General features: G+C 31.2%; 2 protein-coding genes across 2 annotated transcripts; one reads left to right on the top strand and one right to left on the bottom strand.

Annotated features, from left to right (window-relative positions):
* Positions 1-7,727: 7,727 nt before the first annotated feature.
* Positions 7,728-9,696, bottom strand: LOC114184217 (PAN domain-containing protein At5g03700). The gene is given in 3 exon segments (XM_028071532.1): positions 7,728-8,380; positions 8,383-9,542; positions 9,545-9,696. Coding segments are annotated over 3 exon segments (1,452 nt in total). The 5' UTR covers positions 9,657-9,696; the 3' UTR covers positions 7,728-8,200.
* An 8,337-nt stretch (positions 9,697-18,033) lies between these two features.
* On the top strand, positions 18,034-21,787 carry LOC114184537 (cytochrome b561, DM13 and DOMON domain-containing protein At5g54830-like). Its single transcript, XM_028071848.1, has one exon. The coding sequence runs from the start codon at positions 18,272-18,274 to the stop codon at positions 20,906-20,908; it is 2,637 nt and encodes an 878-aa protein (XP_027927649.1). The 5' UTR covers positions 18,034-18,271; the 3' UTR covers positions 20,909-21,787.
* Positions 21,788-22,537: the final 750 nt, after the last annotated feature.

Here is a 22,537-nt window from a genome sequence, read left to right as displayed (position 1 = left end):
GGGATGCATCTGATTGCAACCACATTGACAACCTATAAAGAGAAAACTCACACTAAACAAAAGATTATTAATAAAAATTACCCAAATGGAAATTAAGAACATACGCATCTCAGACAAAAAAGGAACCCACAAGAAACATTCACCTGAGTGACAGTAATTTTAGGTGATTTAACTTGGTGGCTAAGCAAAGTTTCATGGACACAATTGATTTGTGTCACACACGAACAAAATTTGACTGAGCACAATTATTTTTGTAACTTGTGTACGCTGGGGGAAATCATTCAGATTTCAGACAAACAACTGAAAGATAAAACACATCACGATGGTACACAGACAACAGCATCCTTTCATGAGGGAACCACATCTGAATTTCATAATTTTACTCGAGAATGTCTCGCACACGGCTAAATAAAATCTATGTTTTCCAAGCCCAGCGAAGAATTATTCTTCACACATCTTTTGTTGTGACATTACACAGCAAGTAACTTAGTTGTTCCTATTTAATGAATACATTATTGCGTGTTTGATTCTCTCTCTGTGTTTGAATGCGTGGATATGGAAAAAATATGCTCTTCTGCATAAATATTTTGTTGGGAAAAACGTTGCACTTGAGGAAAGTGATGAGTTCAGAAATGAGATTATACTTTAATCAAGAGAAACCTACTTTGCCGTTAAACTAAAAGTGTCACCACCAACAAACTACTAAAAGGCTATCTAAAAGAAGGCTATAATGGAGTAAGAAGTATTAGGGTCTATTTTGATAAAAAAAAAAAAATAATTTGTTCAACCTAATTGGAATGTGTATTTGAGTAAATGTAATTCAGAATGCTCTCACACAAATATTTTGGTTTTTAAATCTCGAATTATTGAAGAATTTATTACTAGGCTTTTATTAAGAATTCTATTAAGAAAAAAGCTGGATTCCATAATAAAAAAAAATATTTACACGAAATAAGGTAGAAATCTATCCATCATTGAATGTTTTTAAAAACGAATTGATTATTTCCTAATTTGATATTACTAGTAAGATTTCCAACTAAAAACAATGAAAGTACGTACATATTTCGTAAAGAATATGCAGAAGGGAAATCCGACAAACATAGTTCCTCGATAGTAGGGACAACATGTGAAAATATGTAATGGTTGATATGATGAAGATAATTTTATTTTAAGCAGTAGTCCTAAAATAATACATATAATTTTCTAACTAATTTTGTTTTCTTGAATTTTTTTCATTGTTTTACTTTACTTTTTAGTTGGAGATACACAATCTTTTTGGTCGACAAGGGATAGGGAATCAAATGGTACAGTTGTTTTGTTCGTACATTGGTACATTGGACCGGAGGATTAGAAATATATGACTATTAATTTCAATTATTTGTTTCTACATCGATTGCTATTTAATTTATTTTATTGATTACTATATCTTTTTTAAGGATTATGTTTGTATGATTAATTAAATGTAATATAGTAAGTTCTTCTTTTTTCAATTTATGACAAGACTTTCGTATCAACTAAATTGTTAGCTCCTTAATTTCACAAATCCCATCGATCATGCATACAGGATAAATATAGGCTTTTTTGCTAATATGAAATAATTTGGTTCTGAAATTTTGGAAATGGTGTAAGTTCTTAAAAAATTTCAATTGACCATTATTATTATTTTCTTTAAAAACATATACAACCAAAGAATGTTTTTTTTTTTTTCTTTTCACTACTATGATAATTATTTATAAAGATTGCGTTAGTTAGCATTGGCACGAGGGGGTAGAGCTGCACGTGAAGATTTTTGGACAACAAATCTAATATAATGTGTGAAGTTATTTATGCATAACAAGTTGATGCACTTATAATTGATAGAATCAACCGTAAACTTTAAGAATGAAGTATTTTATTTTATATTATCTTTTTACTTTTTTATATACATTATTTATTAAATTTTCATAATTAATTTTATTTAATTTTATATTATTTTCAATTTCAATTTTTATTTATTTTATTAGAGATTTTATATAAATTATTTATATATAAGCTAAACATTAATCTAATTAATAGTTCTATGATATTCAGACAAAAAGTTCAACTTCTTATCAAAATACATGCAGAAGAATTCTCAAAACTTATAAATCATAAAATATGAATAAATAAACTGGACAAAAAACACATTTTTAATCTTAATACAAATTTAACAAATAGATAAAAATAATATCAATATAATTAAAAATAAAGCATGCTAACTAAAAATAAAGATAAAAATATTGGTACACACAAACAACATGTGATTCAATAAATATAATTTGTCTGAGTCCTAAAAAGAAGAATTCTAAATTATAAGAAAATAATGAGACGCAAGGAATGGAATCACTAGAAAGATAAAAGAAGAAAATAATAATAATAATTGATTATAAGAGAATAAAGATAATTAATCATTATTTTTTTTTTAAATAAAATTATAAGTTATTGAAAAATGGTTTTAACTCATTAAATGTCATTTTTTAATACCAATCAAAATTAACAATGATAATAATTTAATTAAATTTTATTTTCAAACAAAAAATTATAATTAATTTAATAAAATATATTAGTATTAAAAAAAATTGAGATATTTTTTAAACATAATTTCATAATTAATTTAATAGAAGTATATTAATACTAAAAAAATTTGAAGTCTTTTTTTAATAATTTTATAATTAATTTAATTGAAAAATATTAGAACTAATTGAACTTTTTTTAAGTCTAAAATGAGTATTTTATCTGCTTCAGTCTTGAACTATTTTGTAGTGAGTTTAGAGTTATCTAAGTGGAGAGAAATCTATGAATAACTCTCTTCTACTCAACACCAATTATTATGAATCCTCATTTCCACTTTTTTCCAAACACTTTTATGAAAACACCTTGTACAAGCCAAGAAGCAAATATTTAAAATTAATATGGTCCATTCAAATGTCATTCCAAAAGCAAACACGTTATTTTCTCACACTCTTTGTTAATTATTTGTGCTTGTTACGTGTTAGCAATTCTCCATGGATATATATAGGTGTATAAAGCATAATGTAAAGTATAGAACCTATAATGGATATATTCATGTAGAAAGCAGAGTGTAATGTGCTATAAAGAATATTCGTTTCTGTTGCTTCCTCTTACTGGAAGAGCATTTATTCTTTACATTACGTGTAGCTTTTATGCAACAGATTACACACTCACACGCACCAAAAATACGTGCCCCCAACATTCTATCAATCTCGCAAATAAATCTCTATTTACACCAAAATTAATTGTTTCTTATAAATTCATATACATAGATCTTTAATTATTACAATATAATTATATTTAACGCGACTTCATAAAATGATCGTGTTGGAATTTTAACTATAAAATTGTATGATTGATTTATGAATACGAAAACAAAATTATAAATATATTAATAATAATATTAGTATCATCGTTGTTGTTATTATTTTCTCAGATTTCGGGGTTTTAAAATTTCAGGTGGATAGGGGAATGCGCACAGCGTGCAATGAAGATTTGGAGTGGATCTTCCTGTGGGCTTTACAATTCATCAAAGTTCGCAATTTCTTCCTACGCATGATTTCTTCATGGATTTCTACGGGTGTTGACAAAAATTAAATATACGATTTAGATTTTTCGACAGAGAAATTTAAAAACATACTTCGGATATATTTTTAAATTCAAACATATTTGTAAATATGTTTTAAATTTTCTTATACAGTTCGTGATTTATATTATACAAAATAAAGCATATTTCTGAATTATGTAACCTAGAAACATATTTCAAATAAAAAACTTGGAGTAAAATTCTAATTTAAGTAAATAAAAAAGTATATTATAGACTGTACCATTTGAAATACATGTTTAAATTATATAATTCAAAATATATTTTTAAACATTAAACTATACTGCTTAAAATCAGTTTTTATATTACACGGTCTAAAATGGATTTGATCTATATGTAATTTGTACGTTTTCCCATTCACAAAAAGTATTGCTTACCAAGTGAAAGTAAAGAAGGCTTTGGGTGCAAGGTTTTCACTGTCAGGGAGGAGGAAGATGAAAGTTATATTTAAATATTTAAGATATAATTAGGAGGGGACAGAATGGGAAGTAACGAAAACTTTGGGGGTGCAGGAAGGAGCCCTCAAAAGTACTAGAGTGCTTAAGTTTCTACCAGGCCCTTTCTTTGTTGGTTGGATCCTAAACCCAATTCATTGTGATACACAGCTTGAGATAAATCAAATTGGGTCTTTCTTCCTGCACCTCCAAAATTTTTTCTACACCTCCAAACTTTCTTTAAATTCCCAAAACACCTTTTGACCATTTAAGGAAACACGCTGACACCACATCCTCAAAATTATGTCGACTTCCAAAAGTAAAAATATATCACTGAAAGTTAACTTCCGGAAGTCAAAATGTATCACCGGAAGTCGACTTCTGGAAGTCAAAAATTATCACCGGAAGTCAACTTCCGAAAGTCTAAAAATATTCCCGGAAGTCGACTTTCAGAAAACAAAAAATATTTCCGGAAGTCAAAAAATATTTCTGGAAGTCGACTTCCAGAAGTCAAAAAAATTATCCAGAAATTGACTTCCGTAAGTCAAAAAACAATTTATTTTGAATATGTTTAATTCTTTTTAAAATTTATACTTTTTAACTTTTAATGATTTTTTAGTTTATTATTTCATTTATTTTTTATGTTTTCATATTTCTTAATATATATATTTTTTAAAATATTAATATCTATATATATAATTTTATTTTTATTTAATATACTGAAAAATAAATATAAATATAAAATTAAGATAATATTAAACTTTAAATAAGAAAACAAAAAAATAAAAAATTTATTCTCCTTCATTTTATTTTATTTAATATTTAATTTTTTTTTAAATAATAAAATTTTAAATTAAAAAAATAAAAAAGAAAATATATATACATATACAAAAGTCGACTTCCAGGGTATATATATATATATATATATTACGCCTTTCGTGCGGGTCGGAACTTACCCGACAAGGAATTTCGCTACCTTAGGACCGTTATAGTTACGGCCGCCATTCACTGAGACTTCGGTCGTCGACTCCCCTGTCATCAAGTCACCAACTTCCTTGACCTTCCGACACTGGGCAAACGTCAGCCCCCATACATGATCTTATAACATATATATATATATATATATATATATATATATATATATATATATATATATATATATTTAAATTTGAAGTTTTATTATTTTAATTTAAATTATTTTTAAATTTTATTTTTAAATTTTTTATTTAGTATTTCTATTATTTTTTTTTATTTTTTAAAGTAATTTTTTTTAAAATTTATGTTTTAAAATTTTTAATATATGTTTTAAAAAATAAAATAAAATAAGTTAGAAAATATAAATTTGAGAAAGAATTAAAAATATTTAAAATCACTTAATTTTTTATCTACGGAAGTCGACTTTCGGTATTGTTTTTTGATTTCCGGAAGTCGACTTCCGGTAATGATTTTTTATTTTCGGAAGTCGACTTTCAGTGATATATTTTGACTTTCGGAAGTCGATTTTCGGTGATATATTTTGGCTTCCAGAAGTCGACTTCTGGTGATATATTTTGACTTTCGGAAGTTATATATTTTGACTTTCGGAAATCGACTTCCGAAAGTATTTTTGGGGTGTGTGATGTTCGTGAATTTCCTTAAATGGTCAAAGGGTATTTTGGGAATTTAAAAAAATTTTGGAGGTGCAAAAGAAATGTTTGGAGGTGTAGGAAGAAAGACCCATCAAATTTACTTCGAAAATTTCATCTCAAATTATTATTAGAAGCCTTTTGGGGAAGCATGTTTGTAATTTATTAAAATAAGTTCATGAAATTAATAAGTTCACTTCAGTCAAATTAACTTATGTAATTTAAAAACTATCGTTGAAATACAAATTGTCTTTTTTAATTAAATAAACATCATAGTTTAATCATGCGTTTAAATTTTTGTTGCTGAGATGAATTTCTAGACAGTACGTAAGCAATTGATATCTTAAATTCAAGACATACCGATAAATATATTATTATTCTTATATTTATTTGTTTTCCTGTAGTATCCAATTAGTGTAACAGTTTCCTTCTATCTTTTCAGCAATTTTGAAAGTTAATTTTTTTTTTCTGAGATAACAACTTGTTTGAGGACATTGAAATCGAAAGAGGCTGCCGTGATAAATGCATCGAAAAGGATCGAGATAAATACATTGAAAGATTAAAATATCTAGAAAAGAATTGAGAAGTAAATAATTAGAGATAATTGAAATAAAAGGAAATCGAGGTAAAAGCAACATATAAGTGAGAGTTGAAAAATGATCAATAACTCAAGAAATGCATCGAGAGAACTATCGTTAAATAAGATCGAAAATGAACTATGTGAGATTGGAAAGAGTTAAGACATATGTAGTTGCCACAAAACATGGGGTTAATAAGCATAATTGACTTAAAGTGAGTGATTTTATACTGATACTGCAAATTATGTAATTTTTTTTTTATTTTGACTTAATTAACAAAAAAAAAATGAGAGAAAATGAAAATAGGATGTTTATTTACAAAAAATTTGTGACAAATTGTGGTTAGAACTCAAATACTTTTTTAATGTTACCAACAAGAAAATGACATATCCAATAATGATTGTTGTAATTTAAATTATCGTTTTTGTATATTTCCTTTACTATCTTCTGTTTTATTCTTGATCATTTATTTTCCTACCATTTATATTTATGAACTTTACATTTCTCATTTATTAAGCGATTCTACTAATCTATCTACATGTTATTTGTTTTTTATCGCCACTTAATCTTCATACACCATTCCACCTTTATATAAAAGCTCAAAAACATGACTATTGAAGAAAAATTAATGAATTTTTTCTATTGAAGTTCATATTGAAAAAGAATTCAATAAATTGAACATTTTTATAAAGTTGATTCATAATATTAAAGAAATTACACATCAATTTTGTGTTGATTATGAAATCCGGAATTAAAACCCTTCAATTTAAATTGAAAAAAAAAATTATTAGTGTAATTAAAAAAGAAATTGACTTCGAACTTTTTTAGTTCATTAAGAATAAATTAAACGAGTATTAAATCAAAATTCTCATTAAACACAACTAAAGTCGAAAGATAATTCGAAAAATACAATTCATTTAAATTTTAAAAATTTGACAATACAAAATTTAATTTTAAATTTATGAATATTCCAAATGATATATTGATAATTTGACGATTGTAATCTTACATCTTTAAAAAGTAATTTTTAATTATTATTTATGTAAATATATCTTTCAGATATGTTCCTAAATCTTTAGAAAAATATAATTAGGAACGAATCTAAGTTTCATATTGACTAGATATAAAAAAATAGAACACTATATAAGATAAAAACCCATAAGCTTATTATCTTAAGATTTCAGATTAAAAATTGTGTCAATATCTTATATAATTGAGCTCAGATCTAATTTGGACGTTTTTTTTCAGAAGTAAAAGCCTTCGTAAACCTAACAACGTTAACTACAAATTTATCTTTTCTTATCAGTCCCTCCTGGAATAAAAGTCGGTGTCTGAACTCAAATCCTTATTAACTAAATGGTAGATTGGAAAATCGATAATGTTACGAACAAATCTTTAATTACTTTAAATATCTAAGCGAACAACATTTCTAATTAATCATTAACAAATCTCGTGGTTGAGCTAACAGCGGTTGTAATCAATCATTAATAAATCTCCTGGTTGAGCTAATAGCGTTGCTAATTAATCATTAATAAATCTCGTTGAGCTAATCTGGTTGCTGATTAGTTTGAACTTATGCACGGGGGCGGCAGCACTGTGAAGTGAAATAGAAGTATAAAAAAAGAAGTGTGATAGGAAAACAAGAGAAGAATTAATTTAATTTAAGTGGAGTCTGTGATGGGAATTAATATTTCCACACTCTTCACACCCAAATCGCCACTTGCTTCCCCTCGCGGTGGGTGGGTGAGAAACCAAACAGCCCCTCCACCTTTTCGCCCACTTCACTCACGTATAAATAAGGAAAGGTCAAAAGTGTCAAAGCATCACTCATGACACTGCCATGGGAAAAAACAAATATTAGATTGGATGGTCCCCACCACGCGCCACCATTGTCAACCAACACCAATGCGTCACCCCTTCCGTCATTCTCTATCTACTGCTCATTTCGATGGATCTAAAACTCGCAGATCCAAGATTTTTATACGGGCCGGGCGAGGCCCAATCCTCTTCCTTCACTCCTCTTCTCCTTTTCCATCTCCTCACACAAAGCCCCGTCCCAACAACAATAATCCCAACCACTACCAAAACCGTAATCACAACTGCAACCCGTACCCAAACCCGTTTATTTTCTCCTCCCCCTTTTTAACTTTGAAATACCCCACTTTTGTCGCATCCCCGGTACCCAACATGCTTCCGATCGGACTATCCAACATGTAGCAAAACCCGGTGCCGTTGTTATACAGCGCTCCCCAACAGCTACAGTTCTTCTCGCATACCTCCTCGCATTCCGCCAAGGACGACGTCGTTACGTGGCTCAGGAGCTCCTTATGCGGTGGCTCCACGCCGGTCCTTCTCAGCACCCGGTACCCGCTTTCCCTCCCACCAATCCCTTCCTCCCCACACAACTCTCCACCAACATCGTTGAAACACCCACCCGCTTCGAACCGGGTCTGGTTATCTAAGCAGGAGCATCCAGACACGCCGGGCGTGCACAAACCGTAGGACCCGCAGGAGCGGGGGAGTTCGCAGGTCTCAGAAATAGCCTGGTAGTTAGTTAGCCAGTTGGAACCGTCCCAGTAATAACCTTTCAAATTCCCGTCCGGTTCCATCCGCACGAACAAAAACGACGCCGCTGTGACAGCCTGTTGGAAGCTGTTGAACTTTTGAACATCCGCGGGCTTCTCGTCGTTTGTCTGATACATCCCGAGGTAACCCTCCGCGTTGACTCGGGCGTAAATCGGTCCCTTACCTTCCTGCACCTCCGCTTTCGTCTCCAGTACTGTGCGTTTCCAGTATAAATCCTTATTTTCTTCGTACAGTCCCATGAAATCGCTGCCTAACCGCAACGAATATAATCCGTTGGAGGATAACAAAGACATTTTGGAGGTGAAATTCTGGCCCTGGACGATGGTATTTGTGGGAAAGTCAAAACTCTCCCAGAGGGGACTGCCTTGGGCTTGGACCTGCAAGTTGGAGGTGTTGAGGAGCACCGCGCGGTCTCCGTTTGTGGCGGTTGACCACCAAACGCGCGTTTCGGAGTCCGACAGCACGAGACTACCGTTGAAGAAGAGGCGCGTGGTGTCGGACCAGGAAGCTGCGCGGGTTGGGTTGGCCACCCAGAAAGGCTCCGAGGATGCCACATGGAGGATGGCTAGTGCCAGCTGGTTTCGGTTCATGCGGAGGAAGCCGAGGGAAAAGTTTCCGCTGGGGTCACTGAGAACTGCCTGAAACGACGCCGTTGAAGACTCTGGCGTGGCCGAGAAGCCGCGTGAAGCTCTTGCGTGGTGGAACTGCATCTCAAGGTGATGATCTCGATGGACAAAAATAGCACGACCATAAACCGAGGCTGATGAGTTGCGAACATGTTGAACATCAGAGTTGGCATTTCATATAGAAAAGGAGTTTGTCACTGTGAGAGTGTCACATTTATAACCATCTTTGAAAACTAAAATCATATATTAATTAATTAAATATGTTGGGGGAAGGAAAAACACAATACGGCTTCATCACCGTGAAACTTATTTAAATGCATCGTGTTCCTCTGTGTCCCATTATCCCTTGTAATTTCGCAAAGAATTATGGAAATAGTCCTATTGTATTTACAGAAATTATGGAGAGATTTGTGTTGATTGAATTCAATCTAAATTTTTTTAGTAAAAGTAAGGTGTTTTAATTTTGTTAATCTCTTATTGATGTCAAATTTGTTTAAAAAATACTTGTATTCGTTATTGATACTCGTTATCCCATAATGTATGCAACGTGATACGTATGTTTTTGTCTTAGATTTCACTATCACAAATTTGTAGTCGTCATCAATATAATATAGCTTAATGGTAGTGAGTGTAGCCTTTCTCGTGGTTTGAAAGCATATGCTTTCAAAAAACTCATCTTAAATGTTATGGCTTGTTTAAACAATTGAACTTGTTAGGCAGTTGTTCTCGTAAAACATAATTTTGTTAAAATATAAACTCATAATTCACTTCATTTTCTATCTATCATTCACAAAACAATATTAAGATTTGTACATATGTTTATATTAAAGGTTTTGATAACCAAGATTATGACAGCATGTGTTAAGGATAATTAATATTCTTGAATCTTACAAAAATACATGATTCATTTTGATATTAAATGAAATCTGACTTAATAATCATTAATACAATTTTATTTTATTTAAAGGACAAAAATACTCATAAATGTTGTACAAGTGTGTTTCATATTTTATTTAATACCCACCAATAAAAATTATAAAATAATTTAATAATAAAATAATAATATTTTAATGTTGGTAAAAATTAAACATAAGCAAATTTAAATTAAGAGAACAACCAACAAAAAATAGTGTTAAATATCTAAAAATTTTACAAACAAAATATACAATTTGAAATTTTCATTGAGATACTCTTCAAGTATCAACAAGTTTTTCCTACATTTTAGTAGAAACCTTAAAAATTTCAAAATCTTTGTTTTGTATCATAAAATTATTGTCCAAAAATTTAAAAGAGTATTTTTGTCTTTATAAAATTTGTTATATACATTTATATTATTTTAATTAATATATTTAATAATTTAAACTTTCAATATAAAAATGTAAAAATGATGTAACCAATGCATATTAACTATTCCTTAACCAGTTATCTTAGAACACTGGTTAGCATTCTTCTTATATTAATAACACCATTATTTATTAGAAATAATAATTCCTTCAAATAAATTACGACTTCAATTTAAAATATGTTATATTAAAAATCGTTTTTATTATATACAACTTTAATTTGAAAATAAAATAATTGAAGTTGTGCCTGTTACGCACAAGTTCACTTAAAAAAGATATAGAAATCTTATATTGATTGTGCAAACTCGACATATTAGCATAAAATTAATTAAAGTAAAGTTATGTTTAATATACACTGTGCACAAAACAACATTATTTGAGAAAAAAGAAAAATAAAGTCATCTTTATTATATATAGCATATATGTGTAATTTCAGAATCAAAGTTAGAATCCTCTTAACACAGCTTCAAAATAAAGTTTGGTCAGTGTTGGGTGGAGGCATGTGTGGATGCAATAATTTATAGAGCAGTTGTGATATTTGACAAACTTCATAGCTAGCTCAGCTAGTATTGACCCATGGATTCACTCTATGTTTGTTAGTTGATGTTTGGTTCCAACTTTTATTTGCCTCATGCCGAAGATAATCATTAGTTAATTTTACTTTTTAGAAAATACGTTGCATTGGATTAATTTATTTCAATTGAAAAGATGTATAAAGTCAGAAGAATTTATGGAGTTCTTTAATGTGATGAAACCTTTCCCTCTCAACATGTTGTTTCAACAGCCGCAAAATTGGGGCACTTGCATTTCCTCATTATTGGGTTTTAAATTCCCACCCATATCTGCTCCTACATCATACCATTACTCCTATTTTCTCTTTAAACCATATATACCTTAAAACTATCTTTCAACATATCCACAAATTATACTATTTTAATAATAAAATAACTACTGTTATTTATTATAATAATATTAAAAAAACTGTAAATTACAAAATTTCAGATTCCACAAAATTATCTATTTTAAAAAGTTTTTATTAAATTCCAAAATATTTCTCAAACATTTAACATTTTTATAAACAGTTGTTTTATATAAAAAGCATTTGAATTTTTAAAAAAAATTAAATCTCCCAAACTACTTTAAGAGGAATGGTTGACTATCACCATATGCCCTGCTGTCACGCCTTTATATTGACAAAATGACCTGTCAAGCTAAAGTTAACCTATTTTTCTATTAGAATTTGAGATGCTTTATTATAATAGGGAATTTCTTTAAATCACAAGATTTTAAATTGTTGAAGTAAACTTTTAAACTTGAAAGAAAAACAATATTGTTAACGCATATGTTTGTAAATAAATTTTATTTGAAAATTATCCGAAAAATAGTTAATGTAAAATTAATTACTGGCCCATAGGTTTTGAATAGAATGTGAAGAAACTTAAATGAGTTGCCCATTAAAGTGAAGGCGCTGACAAAATCTGTACATATTAAAGCGAAGGGTTGACTATTCATATATCAACTGCTATATCACAATTCAAATTATAATTTTTCTTTTTAATATAATAAACTTCACACCAAATGTATTCAGAAAAATAGTTTTTGATTCCAATAAATTTTAAGTCTATTTCAGTAAATTTGTTATTCAGAATATTTTTTTAGATTCATTTTATAATCAAAATTATAGTGTAATAAGAATTTAATAAACGATCCTTACCCTTTTGTTTACTCAAATTAATTTTGTTCAGTAGAACTGTCAAAACGGATATTATGATTTGTCTCGACTTGATCCACCAGAAACTTATCATTTAATGAGTCAATCTAACCTAACTCATTTATTAGCGAGCCAAAAAAATTCAAACTCGACCCGATCCATCACGGGTTAGTAGATTAAACGGGTTGGCTCATATGCTCATTTAATTTAAAAAACAGATTTTTTTTATTTTTTTCATCAAAACTAAATTATAATTTTAATTAAAATCTAAATAAACTTCAATATAATCCAAATACGAACCAAAAATACAAAATACAAATTATCTATGTGTTAAAAAAAAATAATATGACCCAAATGCAAAGTCCAACTTAAGAAAAAACACTTGTGTGACCCTTTATTTGCAAGTTGGTAAGTCAACCCAACTTACTACAAGTTCAACTTGGGTGAGTCAGATTTTAAGTGGATCAGATAAAAATTTGTAAAAAATTTTCAACCCAACCCGACTCAAACCTGTGGTGAGACGAATTAGCTCGCTCTCTAACCCATTTTCACAGTTATAGTTATGAGCCTATGCATATGCTTATGTTTTGTATATACTGAAATTTAAAATTATGAACTCATTTTACTAAAAAAACTATCATAGTAAAGGACAGACATAATAGCTTTTGTGCTTGAATTTAGTTTACTATACAATTTGCATTATATTTGTTAGAAATATGCGGTCTGATACCAGCCCAACAGAGATTAACTATGACTCTAATATCAGATTTATATTCATTTATATACTTTTAAATCATCTTATTTCTAATCAATACGTAACTTCCAACATACTGATCTAGACTACAGAGAATACTGCATATAAATGAAATCTATTCAGAGTTGGAAGTTGACTTCCACGCTTGAGAAGGGAACATCATTCGTGTGTGCATGCATTCACAGTCAGATCCACAATTCGTAGTGTGAACATCTCCATTACTCTCAATTCGAAATTTTGTTCTAGATCTTACAAAATTTTAGTAAATTTGTTGACTACTTGTTTGCTGTATTAAATTCGAGAAATTTCTGTGGTAAGAGTTATGAATGTGATCACTTAAATTCTCCCTTTGCCGGTCAAAACCATCCGTTCTGATTCACGATAAAGTCCAAGCTTAATTTCTAGAAAGTTTGAATTCACAAGTCAGAATCTATCTGTTTTTTGCAGGTTTTTTCTAAATCAGCACACAATAAAAAGAAAGTAAACAAGGTACAAGAAGTACTACCATTATCTGATTTGTAATAGAAAAAACACGTAACCAGACCAGATACTAGAATACCTTGCCTAGAACAACCTAAAATGCATTTGTAGCACAGAGATGTAACAGACCAAGGTAAACACAAACTCACTGCTTTTCTTTTATGCATGAAGCCAATAAGTTCAAAATTTTATGGAGGAATATTTGAACTATTATGTGAAATAGGTGGGATTTGTGTGAAGCCACCTTGTGGACAATCTGGTGCAAGACTCTGCTTATGATATTCTTACTAATCCTTTGAAGAAAGAATATTTACTTTGAACCCTCTTTGAATGGTTTTATCCCTTTTATCCCAGTGGAGAAAAACAGGTATCATAAGTTCCATTTGTTAACTTCTATCATGATCACTCATCATCCTCATTTTCAGAGTTTGGCGTGAGATATTGATCTACAAATGAAGCTTACTTATGAAAACTTATGAAGTCCAATCAACAAATCATCTTAAGAAGATTAATTGTTTTTCAATTGGAGGGTCATCCAGTTCAAACCTTTTGCATTGTCACATCAGTTGAATTTCTTCAAGTCTTCAACAAATTTTTATATGCTAGAAGAACAAGTATAAAAGGTTGAAGACTTCAACAAACCATTTTTTTGTCACCTACCGTTGCTAGGTTGGTAAATGGAGCACGATAAAAAGGTTTAATGGAATAAATATATAAATACCACTAAAATATAATTTTGGTGCTTGTCTCCGAATATCCACTACAAATAATATAGATATGTATATGTACTTTTTCCTTTCCACTTTTACATTTCCATTATAAAGTATGAAGAAATAAGAAGAAAGTCGTAGTAACTCCACTCGGTGCATGTTTGGTTTCACTTTTGAAAATATCCAAAATCAATTTATGCTAAAAAATTATTTAAAAGTATCCAAAATTAATGTCTAAAATCAATTGTAGATAGAAAATTTATGTAAAAAAAAAACAATTCTTTCTAATTTCTTTATCAACCAAAATTGATTTTTCAACATTAAATAGAATCAATTCTCTCAAAAAGTGCTTACAAACGCACCCTCAATTGTTCATTGTGGTCACATTAATTCTAACATGAAAAAATGTCATGATTTGGGATCACTTCGATGTTACAAGATTAAGGGCACCCGTGTATATATCAAATACCAAAACTATATATAATTGTAATCACTCAGTTCAACAAAACAGAATTTATTATATTTTTGTTCAGTACTTTTTCTTCTGTTATTATTAAGTATGTATGAATTGATTTTATCTTACTATCTTTTTAAATTTAGATTTTTGTAAACTTTTAAATATACTAACTTTTCATATTTTAAATTATGTTAAATATTTTAAAATATAGGTTGAAAGTACAATAAGGACAATACAAAAAAAGAGTTCAGGAAACAATTTCAACTCATTTTTCTCCTAATTGAGAGATAAATAAAAATTACAATATTAAATAGTTGAGATAGAACGGAATTGTTTGTTATTATTTGTTTTAAAAGGTATTTTTTTAATAAAAGAAACAGAGTTTTTGTTTTTATCACGTGTTTTTCTCTTTTTAAATCATACTTTTATTTTTTAAAAGAATCATATTTAATTAATGGCTTAAATACTTTTTTATCCCCATTTTCGTAGTGTTTGTTACGGATGATCTTCACTTTGACATAATGTTTAAAATGATCCTCATTTTTTACCTATATTTCAAATGGTCTTCATTTTTGCAATTGGTGTTTTATTTGGTCCTTTTCTGTAACGCAGTTTAAATCATTAACGGAGCATTGTAGGGTGTGTTACATGTAATGTACATGTGTGGTAATTAGATATTTAGGGATAAATAAGTGAGTTAGGGTTTTGGTAAGGAATGTTTGGGCAGTTGGTGAGCTTTGGCAATCTTGTTCCTTCATTCCCAATTGGTGTTGTTGCAATCTTCTTCTTCCTGCAATCCCATTATATAGATATGTTGCGGTTCCAAACTTCTTCCTTTACCTCTGATTGTAATCGTTGGAGACAACCGTGTTGTATCTGCACTGTTAGAAATGGATTAACCCCGATTTGTAGCTGTGGAGAGATGACAGTTTTGAGGATGGCAAGAACTCCAAAGAATATTGGAAAAAAAATTTGGGTACAATCTGTTTTTTATTTTTGTGTTAATAATAAATTGGATTTAATTTTTGGTTTTAATTTTTGGTTTATTGATTTACAGAGTGGGGATTCCAATAATGTGGACTGCAACTTTTTCAAACAAATGGTGGTATTGATGAAAAGGATGTCATTATCATGACACAAATGATGCAGATTAATTATTTGGAGAAGTCATTGAAGGTTGCTGAGAAGAGGCTGCAATTAGTAATAGGGTTCACTTGTATTGTTATTGTATTATTCGTACTGTTATTGTGTGTAATCTTTTAAAGTTCAATCAGTTTTGTAGTATTTTTAAATGAAGAAATGAATTAGTTTGATTATGTTGATAGGCTTAAATACTCTTTTGGTCCTAGTTTTGGTCGACTTTTTTCACTTTGGTCCTACTTTTTAAATTGTTTTCAATTTGGTCATACTTTTCGTTATATTTTTTCAATCAACTCCTTTTTGTTAACTCCGTCCAAATCATTAACGGATGTGAACAGTAACTACCACGTGTCATTTTGTGATTTTTTTGATTTTTTTTTAATTTTTTTTAATTTTTTTTAATTTTTTTTAATTTTTTTTAATTTTTTTATTTTAAAAAAATGTACACATGTCAAGCTCATATTATGCCACGTGTCAGAATTAGATTTTGTATTCAATTTGGTCCTATTATTCGTTATCTGTTTTCAATTTGGTCCTAGAGACAAAATTTAATTTGTATATATTAAAATGCATATTTTTGTTAAATATTTTAATTTAGAATTAAATTTAGTTTAAAATTAAAACGAAAAAAAGCAATAACATCATTAATTTAAAATTTTAAGAGGTTAAAAATATTTAATTTTAAACCAACTCTAATTTTAAATTAAAAATATTTAATAAAAATATGTATTTTAATAAGAATATTCATATAACATTTATATACAAATTGTATTTTGTCTTTGGAGAGGAACAAAAATACTAAATTAAAAAAAAATTAAATTAATGGTGTTATTGCTTTTTTTCGTTTTAATTCTAAACTAAATTTAATTCTAAATTAAAATATTTAACAAAAATATGCATTTTAATATATACAAATTAAATTTTGTCTCAATTTGGAGAGGAAAAAAATGTTAAATTTTTTTAAAAAAACTAGGACCAAATTGAAAACAGATAACGAATAATAGGACCAAATTGAATACAAAAATCTAATTCTGACACGTGGCATAATATAAACTTGACACGTGTACATTTTTTTAAATAAAAAAAATTAAAAAAAAATTAAAAAAAATTAAAAAAAATTAAAAAAAAATTAAAAAAAAAATCAAAAAAATCACAAGATGACACGTGGCAGTTACTGTTCACATCCGTTAATGATTTGGACGGAGTTAACGGAAAGGAGTTGATTGAAAAAATATAACGAAAAATAGGACCAAATTGAAAACAATTTAAAAAGTAGGACCAAAGTGAAAAAAGTCGACCATAACTAGGACCAAAAGACTATTTAAACCATGTTGATATTAGTCCCAACATGTTCAAAATAACATCTTAATCTGAGCATTGAAGTAAGTGATATTGATATAAACTTGGAAAAAAATTAAATTGATCTAAGTCTGGAAGAAGTTAAATTGATAACATTAATTCATTCTCAGCACTACATCGATGTTTGGCAAAAGTGAGATTGAACGAAGGTTAAGGAAAGTCAAAATGCAGTACATTAATAATGAATTCTACATCAGAAATTCCAAAAAATCCTCTTCCAACTTTTTTTTTTCTTGGGTCTTACTGGTAAAATCCTCTTATGTGGTGGATTGACGTCAGGATAGAGAGTACAGTACACATAACACACACAAATTGCGAAAATGAGGAACATTTTAAACATTCGGTAAAGATGATAACCATTTTAAACATTCTGTCAAAAATGATGATCATTGGCAACAAACACTACAAAGGTGAGGACCAAAAAGGTATTTAAACCTTAATTAATTTTAGATAAGTTATTTTTAAAAAATATTTATTTCAAATTTCTGAATTTTAACCTAATTAAAATTATTAAATGAAACGTATATAGAAAAAAAAAAATCAGAATTCGAATACTACAAAGTAGGAATCAAGTAAATCCCTGAGTAAGGACAACTGCGTCAGATCCATTCCACGGGACAGTGATGCATACAATACAATAGAACTCCATTTTCACTCCTTAAAACGTGTAAAACATTCTTCATTTCTTCACCTGGAGCAATTACACAAACGTCTGATCTACTTCAACCCTTTCACGGCGCATAAACAACGCAATCACCACCCTCTCCTGCACTGTTCGTCACCGTGGATTCCGATCCACACGATTTGCGTGACAGTGCAACAATTGCACCCCTCATGCTTCGCAGATCCCTCTTTCTTCCCTTCCTCTTCCACTTGTTGTTGTTGTTCCGGTATGCGGATCCTGCTCCGAATTGCACTCGGAACAGCTCCCTCGTCGATTCGGAGTCCCAGTTCGAGTTGGTTCAGCACCAGCTTCGAGGATCTCTGAAAATCACAGACGATTGCTCCTTTAGGGTTTCCCAATTTGACATGCTTCCCGGTTCCGACGTCCACTGGTGGGGTGCGCCGGGTACTGGTTTCGATAATCTTACCGCCGGATTTATTGTTTCCAACGACGGATTGCACGGAACCTATAAGAACTCCACCTTAGATGTGCATTTGCTGAGCAATGTTACGTGGAGCATGATCAACGTCCTCGCCGTATGGGATCGCAGCGCCGCTTCTGATTTCGGCCACGTCGTGCTTCGTGGGGACGCTCCGGCGAAGCCGCCTCCGACGGTGTTCGAGAATTGCAAGGTTTTGTCGAAGAATTTCAGGTTGAGGTGGAGTTTGAATGTGTCTGAGGATTCTCTTGAAATTGGGTTGGAGGCTGCGATTGGGATCACCGATTACATGGCTTTTGGATGGGCTGAACCCAGTGCCGAAGACTCTGATCTCATGATTGGTGGCGATGTTGCCGTCGCAGGGTTTAAGGAAGATGGTGCACCCTTTGTGGATGATTTTTTCATTACGAAGTATAGTGAGTGTGCGAAAAATGTTGATGGAGTTGCTCAAGGGGTTTGTCCTGATTCAGTTTATGAAGGGCCTGATGGGGTGGGTTTAGTAAACAATTCAATGTTGGTTTATGGGCATAGGAGCGATGGGGTGTCCTTCGTTAGATACAGATGGCATTTGACTAAGGTTAGTGGAAAGTATGATCGCCCTGTGAATCATACTGCAAATATGAAGGTTATTTGGGCTTTGGGGCCTATTAAGCCTCCTGATACTATTAATCCTTACTATCTTCCTCAGAATCACGGGGCTGTAAATTATGGTCATTTGTTTTTGAATGTCTCGGAGCATGTGAATGACTGTATTGGACCCTTGGATGCCGAAGATAAACAAGATCAAGGTGTTATCATTGCAGATGGCAATAATCCGCTGGTGGTATCTTCGGCTCCGGCAATGCATTACCCCAACCCTCCAAATCCTGCAAAGGTTCTTTACATCAACAAAAAGGAAGCTCCTGTTTTGAGAGTGGAAAGAGGGGTTCCAGTCAAGTTTTCCATCCAAGCTGGGCATGATGTTGCTCTTTATATTACTTCAGATCCGCTTGGTGGAAATGCAACGACGAGGAATCAGACTGAGACTATTTATGCTGGAGGTCCAGAGGCCCATGGAGTTCAAGGAAGTCCTACAGAATTAGTCTGGGCTCCTGACAGGAACACTCCTGATAACATCTACTACCATTCATTGTATGACCAGAAAATGGGTTGGAGGGTTGAGGTTGTTGATGGGGGTTTATCAGATATGTATAATAACAGTGTCATTTTGGATGATCAACAGGTTACTTTCTTTTGGTCATTGTCAAAGGATTCCATATCTATTGCAGCTCGTGGCGAGAAAAAAAGTGGTTATCTTGCCATAGGATTTGGAAGTGGAATGGTGAACAGCTATGTGTATGTGGGTTGGGTGGATGAATCTGGTATTGGACATGTAAACACTTACTGGATTGATGGAAAAGACGCTTTAAGCCTGCATCTTACACGGGAGAATTTGACACATGTGAGGTGTAAAACAGAAAATGGCATCATTACTTTGGAGTTTACGCGTCCCTTGGACCCATCTTGTAGACGGGAAAAGAGGGTAGAGTGTAAAAATATTATTGATCCCACATCTCCACTCAAAGTTGTTTGGGCAATGGGTGCTAAATGGACTAATGACCATCTTACTAATAGGAATATGCATTCCAGTACAAGTAATAGGCCTATCCGTGTACAACTGATGCGTGGGTCAGCTGAAGCGGAACAGGATTTGCTTCCTGTTTTGGCTGTGCATGGATTTATGATGTTTGTTGCATGGGGTATCCTGTTTCCCGGAGGGATATTGGCCGCCAGATACTTAAAACATCTTAAAGGTGACGGATGGTTCCGGATTCATGTTTACTTACAATACTCAGGGCTAATAATTGTTTTACTTGCCCTTCTTTTTGCTGTTGCTGAGCTTAGAGGGTTTTATGTCCGCTCAACACATGTGAAATTTGGATTAGCTACTATATTTTTTGCCTGTATACAGCCAGTAAATGCTTTCTTAAGGCCTCAAAAGCCAGCAAATGGGGAGCAAGCACCCTTCAAGAGGGTTATTTGGGAATATTTCCACGCATTTGTTGGTAGATGTGCCATTGTTGTTGGCATCGCGGCACTGTTTACTGGGATGAAGCATCTGGGAGACAGATATGATGTGGAAAATGCCCGTGGACTCAATTGGGCTATGGCAATTTGGTTCTTAGTGGGTGCTTTGATTGTTATTTATTTAGAATACCAGGAAAGGCAGCGCATAAAGAAGCAGGTATCTGCAAAAAGCAATTGGGTGTTTGGTAATCTTGAGGAAGATGATTCAGTTGATCTCTTGAGCTCAACTAGAACAACTGCAGATAAAGAGTCACTACCTTCTGGGAGAATGGAAGTTCAGTTAGAACCTTTGAACAGATAAAATTGCATTGCCTGTCCTGGTAGACAGTTACCTGACTTTTACAAATTTCACGTTTAATCTGCGAGATGGCAGCTTCTTTATTGGTTATGATATGAGTTGTTGTCGGAGGTAAAATGGGAGCCACTTGTCCATCTCTATTTTTGACATATGTTGCTTTCTGGTTTCTATGTAGATTAGCTTTCCTGCAGCATATAGTGACTATAGTAGTGATACATCTTCAATAGGATAGGTTATATACTTCACTCCAGCTTTACACTTAATTTCTTTTACCTCTTTCGATAATAGAAGAAATCAAACTTTACAAGGTGAAAGCTTTTTTCGTGGATCCATGTAAGTTCTGTATGGTTAGTTTGATAGTACCTTAGATGACTTGAGACACGGTATACTAGCTGACCAAAGGCACTGTTGTAAAATATGAGATGCAGAGAAATAGTTAGACAATGATTTTTTTTTCTTGTAATAATGCTCTATTCTTATAGATTCCATGTTCGTGCATCTTTCATCTTTGGTTCAATTAGAGCGTGTTTAAGAAGCTTTGGGAGTGTAATTCAGATTTTAAAGGTTTTTAAAATGCAAGTATGAAAATAAAAGAGAGAATTTGGGAATCCTATGACCATAATTATCCTCGCTCTCATTTGCGACTCATTCCCAATGACGAGCTCCAGAGCACTCTCAGACATTTCAGCTGCAGGTAATTAATGTTTTAAGTTGATACAACTGTTTCAGGCAAATCATCATTTTCAAATATTCACACCTTTGTCACGAGTGGTTCTGCTTCAATACTGCAAACTCTTGTATGCTTCTGGAAAAGTTTGCATCTTGTGTGTAGAATCTTCAGAATTTAATGCTACTTCCGATTGGAGGTTTTATATTAGTCAATCCTGTGCTCCAAGGAATACTGTGCTTTGAATGTCCTGTTCTTTTTTTACCTTCTTTGCTCTTATATTATTACATCATTAAAGTGTTATTTTATCTAATAAGCTGTTGAAATGTATTTAGTCGATGTATGGAGTTTGGATCACTTGTTAATTTGTTGGGTCTAAGTAAAGAATTATGAAAATACATAGACAACAGACAATATTACAGACTATGCATGTTTCAGGTTTTCATTTTGCATTCTCCAGAATCACGTTCCTAGAGCAGTTTTAAAAATAATTAAAATTTAATTAATTAAAAAAAAAAATTGATAGACGAAATGAGAAAGAATGAAGTGGAAATAGACCGTATGGCAAAACATAACTTTAATTTCTATAGAAATATAGATCGAACCATTTTTTTCTTAGGATGAAAGTCATAACACTAGCGTGCAAAATCTCTTCAACCCATTTAACAATGACGTGAAATATGACGACTAACAAAATTTCAATCATGGAAGTATCTATTTTTATTTATTTATTTATTTTTACTTTCCTTGATTTTATTCGATTCTCAATTTCATGTCAAGGTAAAAAATAATGAAACAGTTTTAAACGATCGTATATTAATTAAGTTAATTTAAAAAATAATTACTTATAGACAAATTTATATAAATTTTTCATTTTTTAAAATTAAAAGAAAAACTTGAATTTGATTAACATAAACAACCATTTAAAAAAAAACTCATAATCTCGGTTACTTATCTAAAACGAA

The sequence above is a fragment of the Vigna unguiculata genome, chromosome 1 (genome assembly GCF_004118075.2).
Source record: "Vigna unguiculata cultivar IT97K-499-35 chromosome 1, ASM411807v1, whole genome shotgun sequence".
In the NCBI taxonomy this organism is placed as follows: Eukaryota; Viridiplantae; Streptophyta; class Magnoliopsida; order Fabales; family Fabaceae; genus Vigna; species Vigna unguiculata.
The sequence above is the reverse complement of the archived record's forward strand: the minus strand, read 5'-3'. Positions and strand labels throughout refer to the sequence as shown.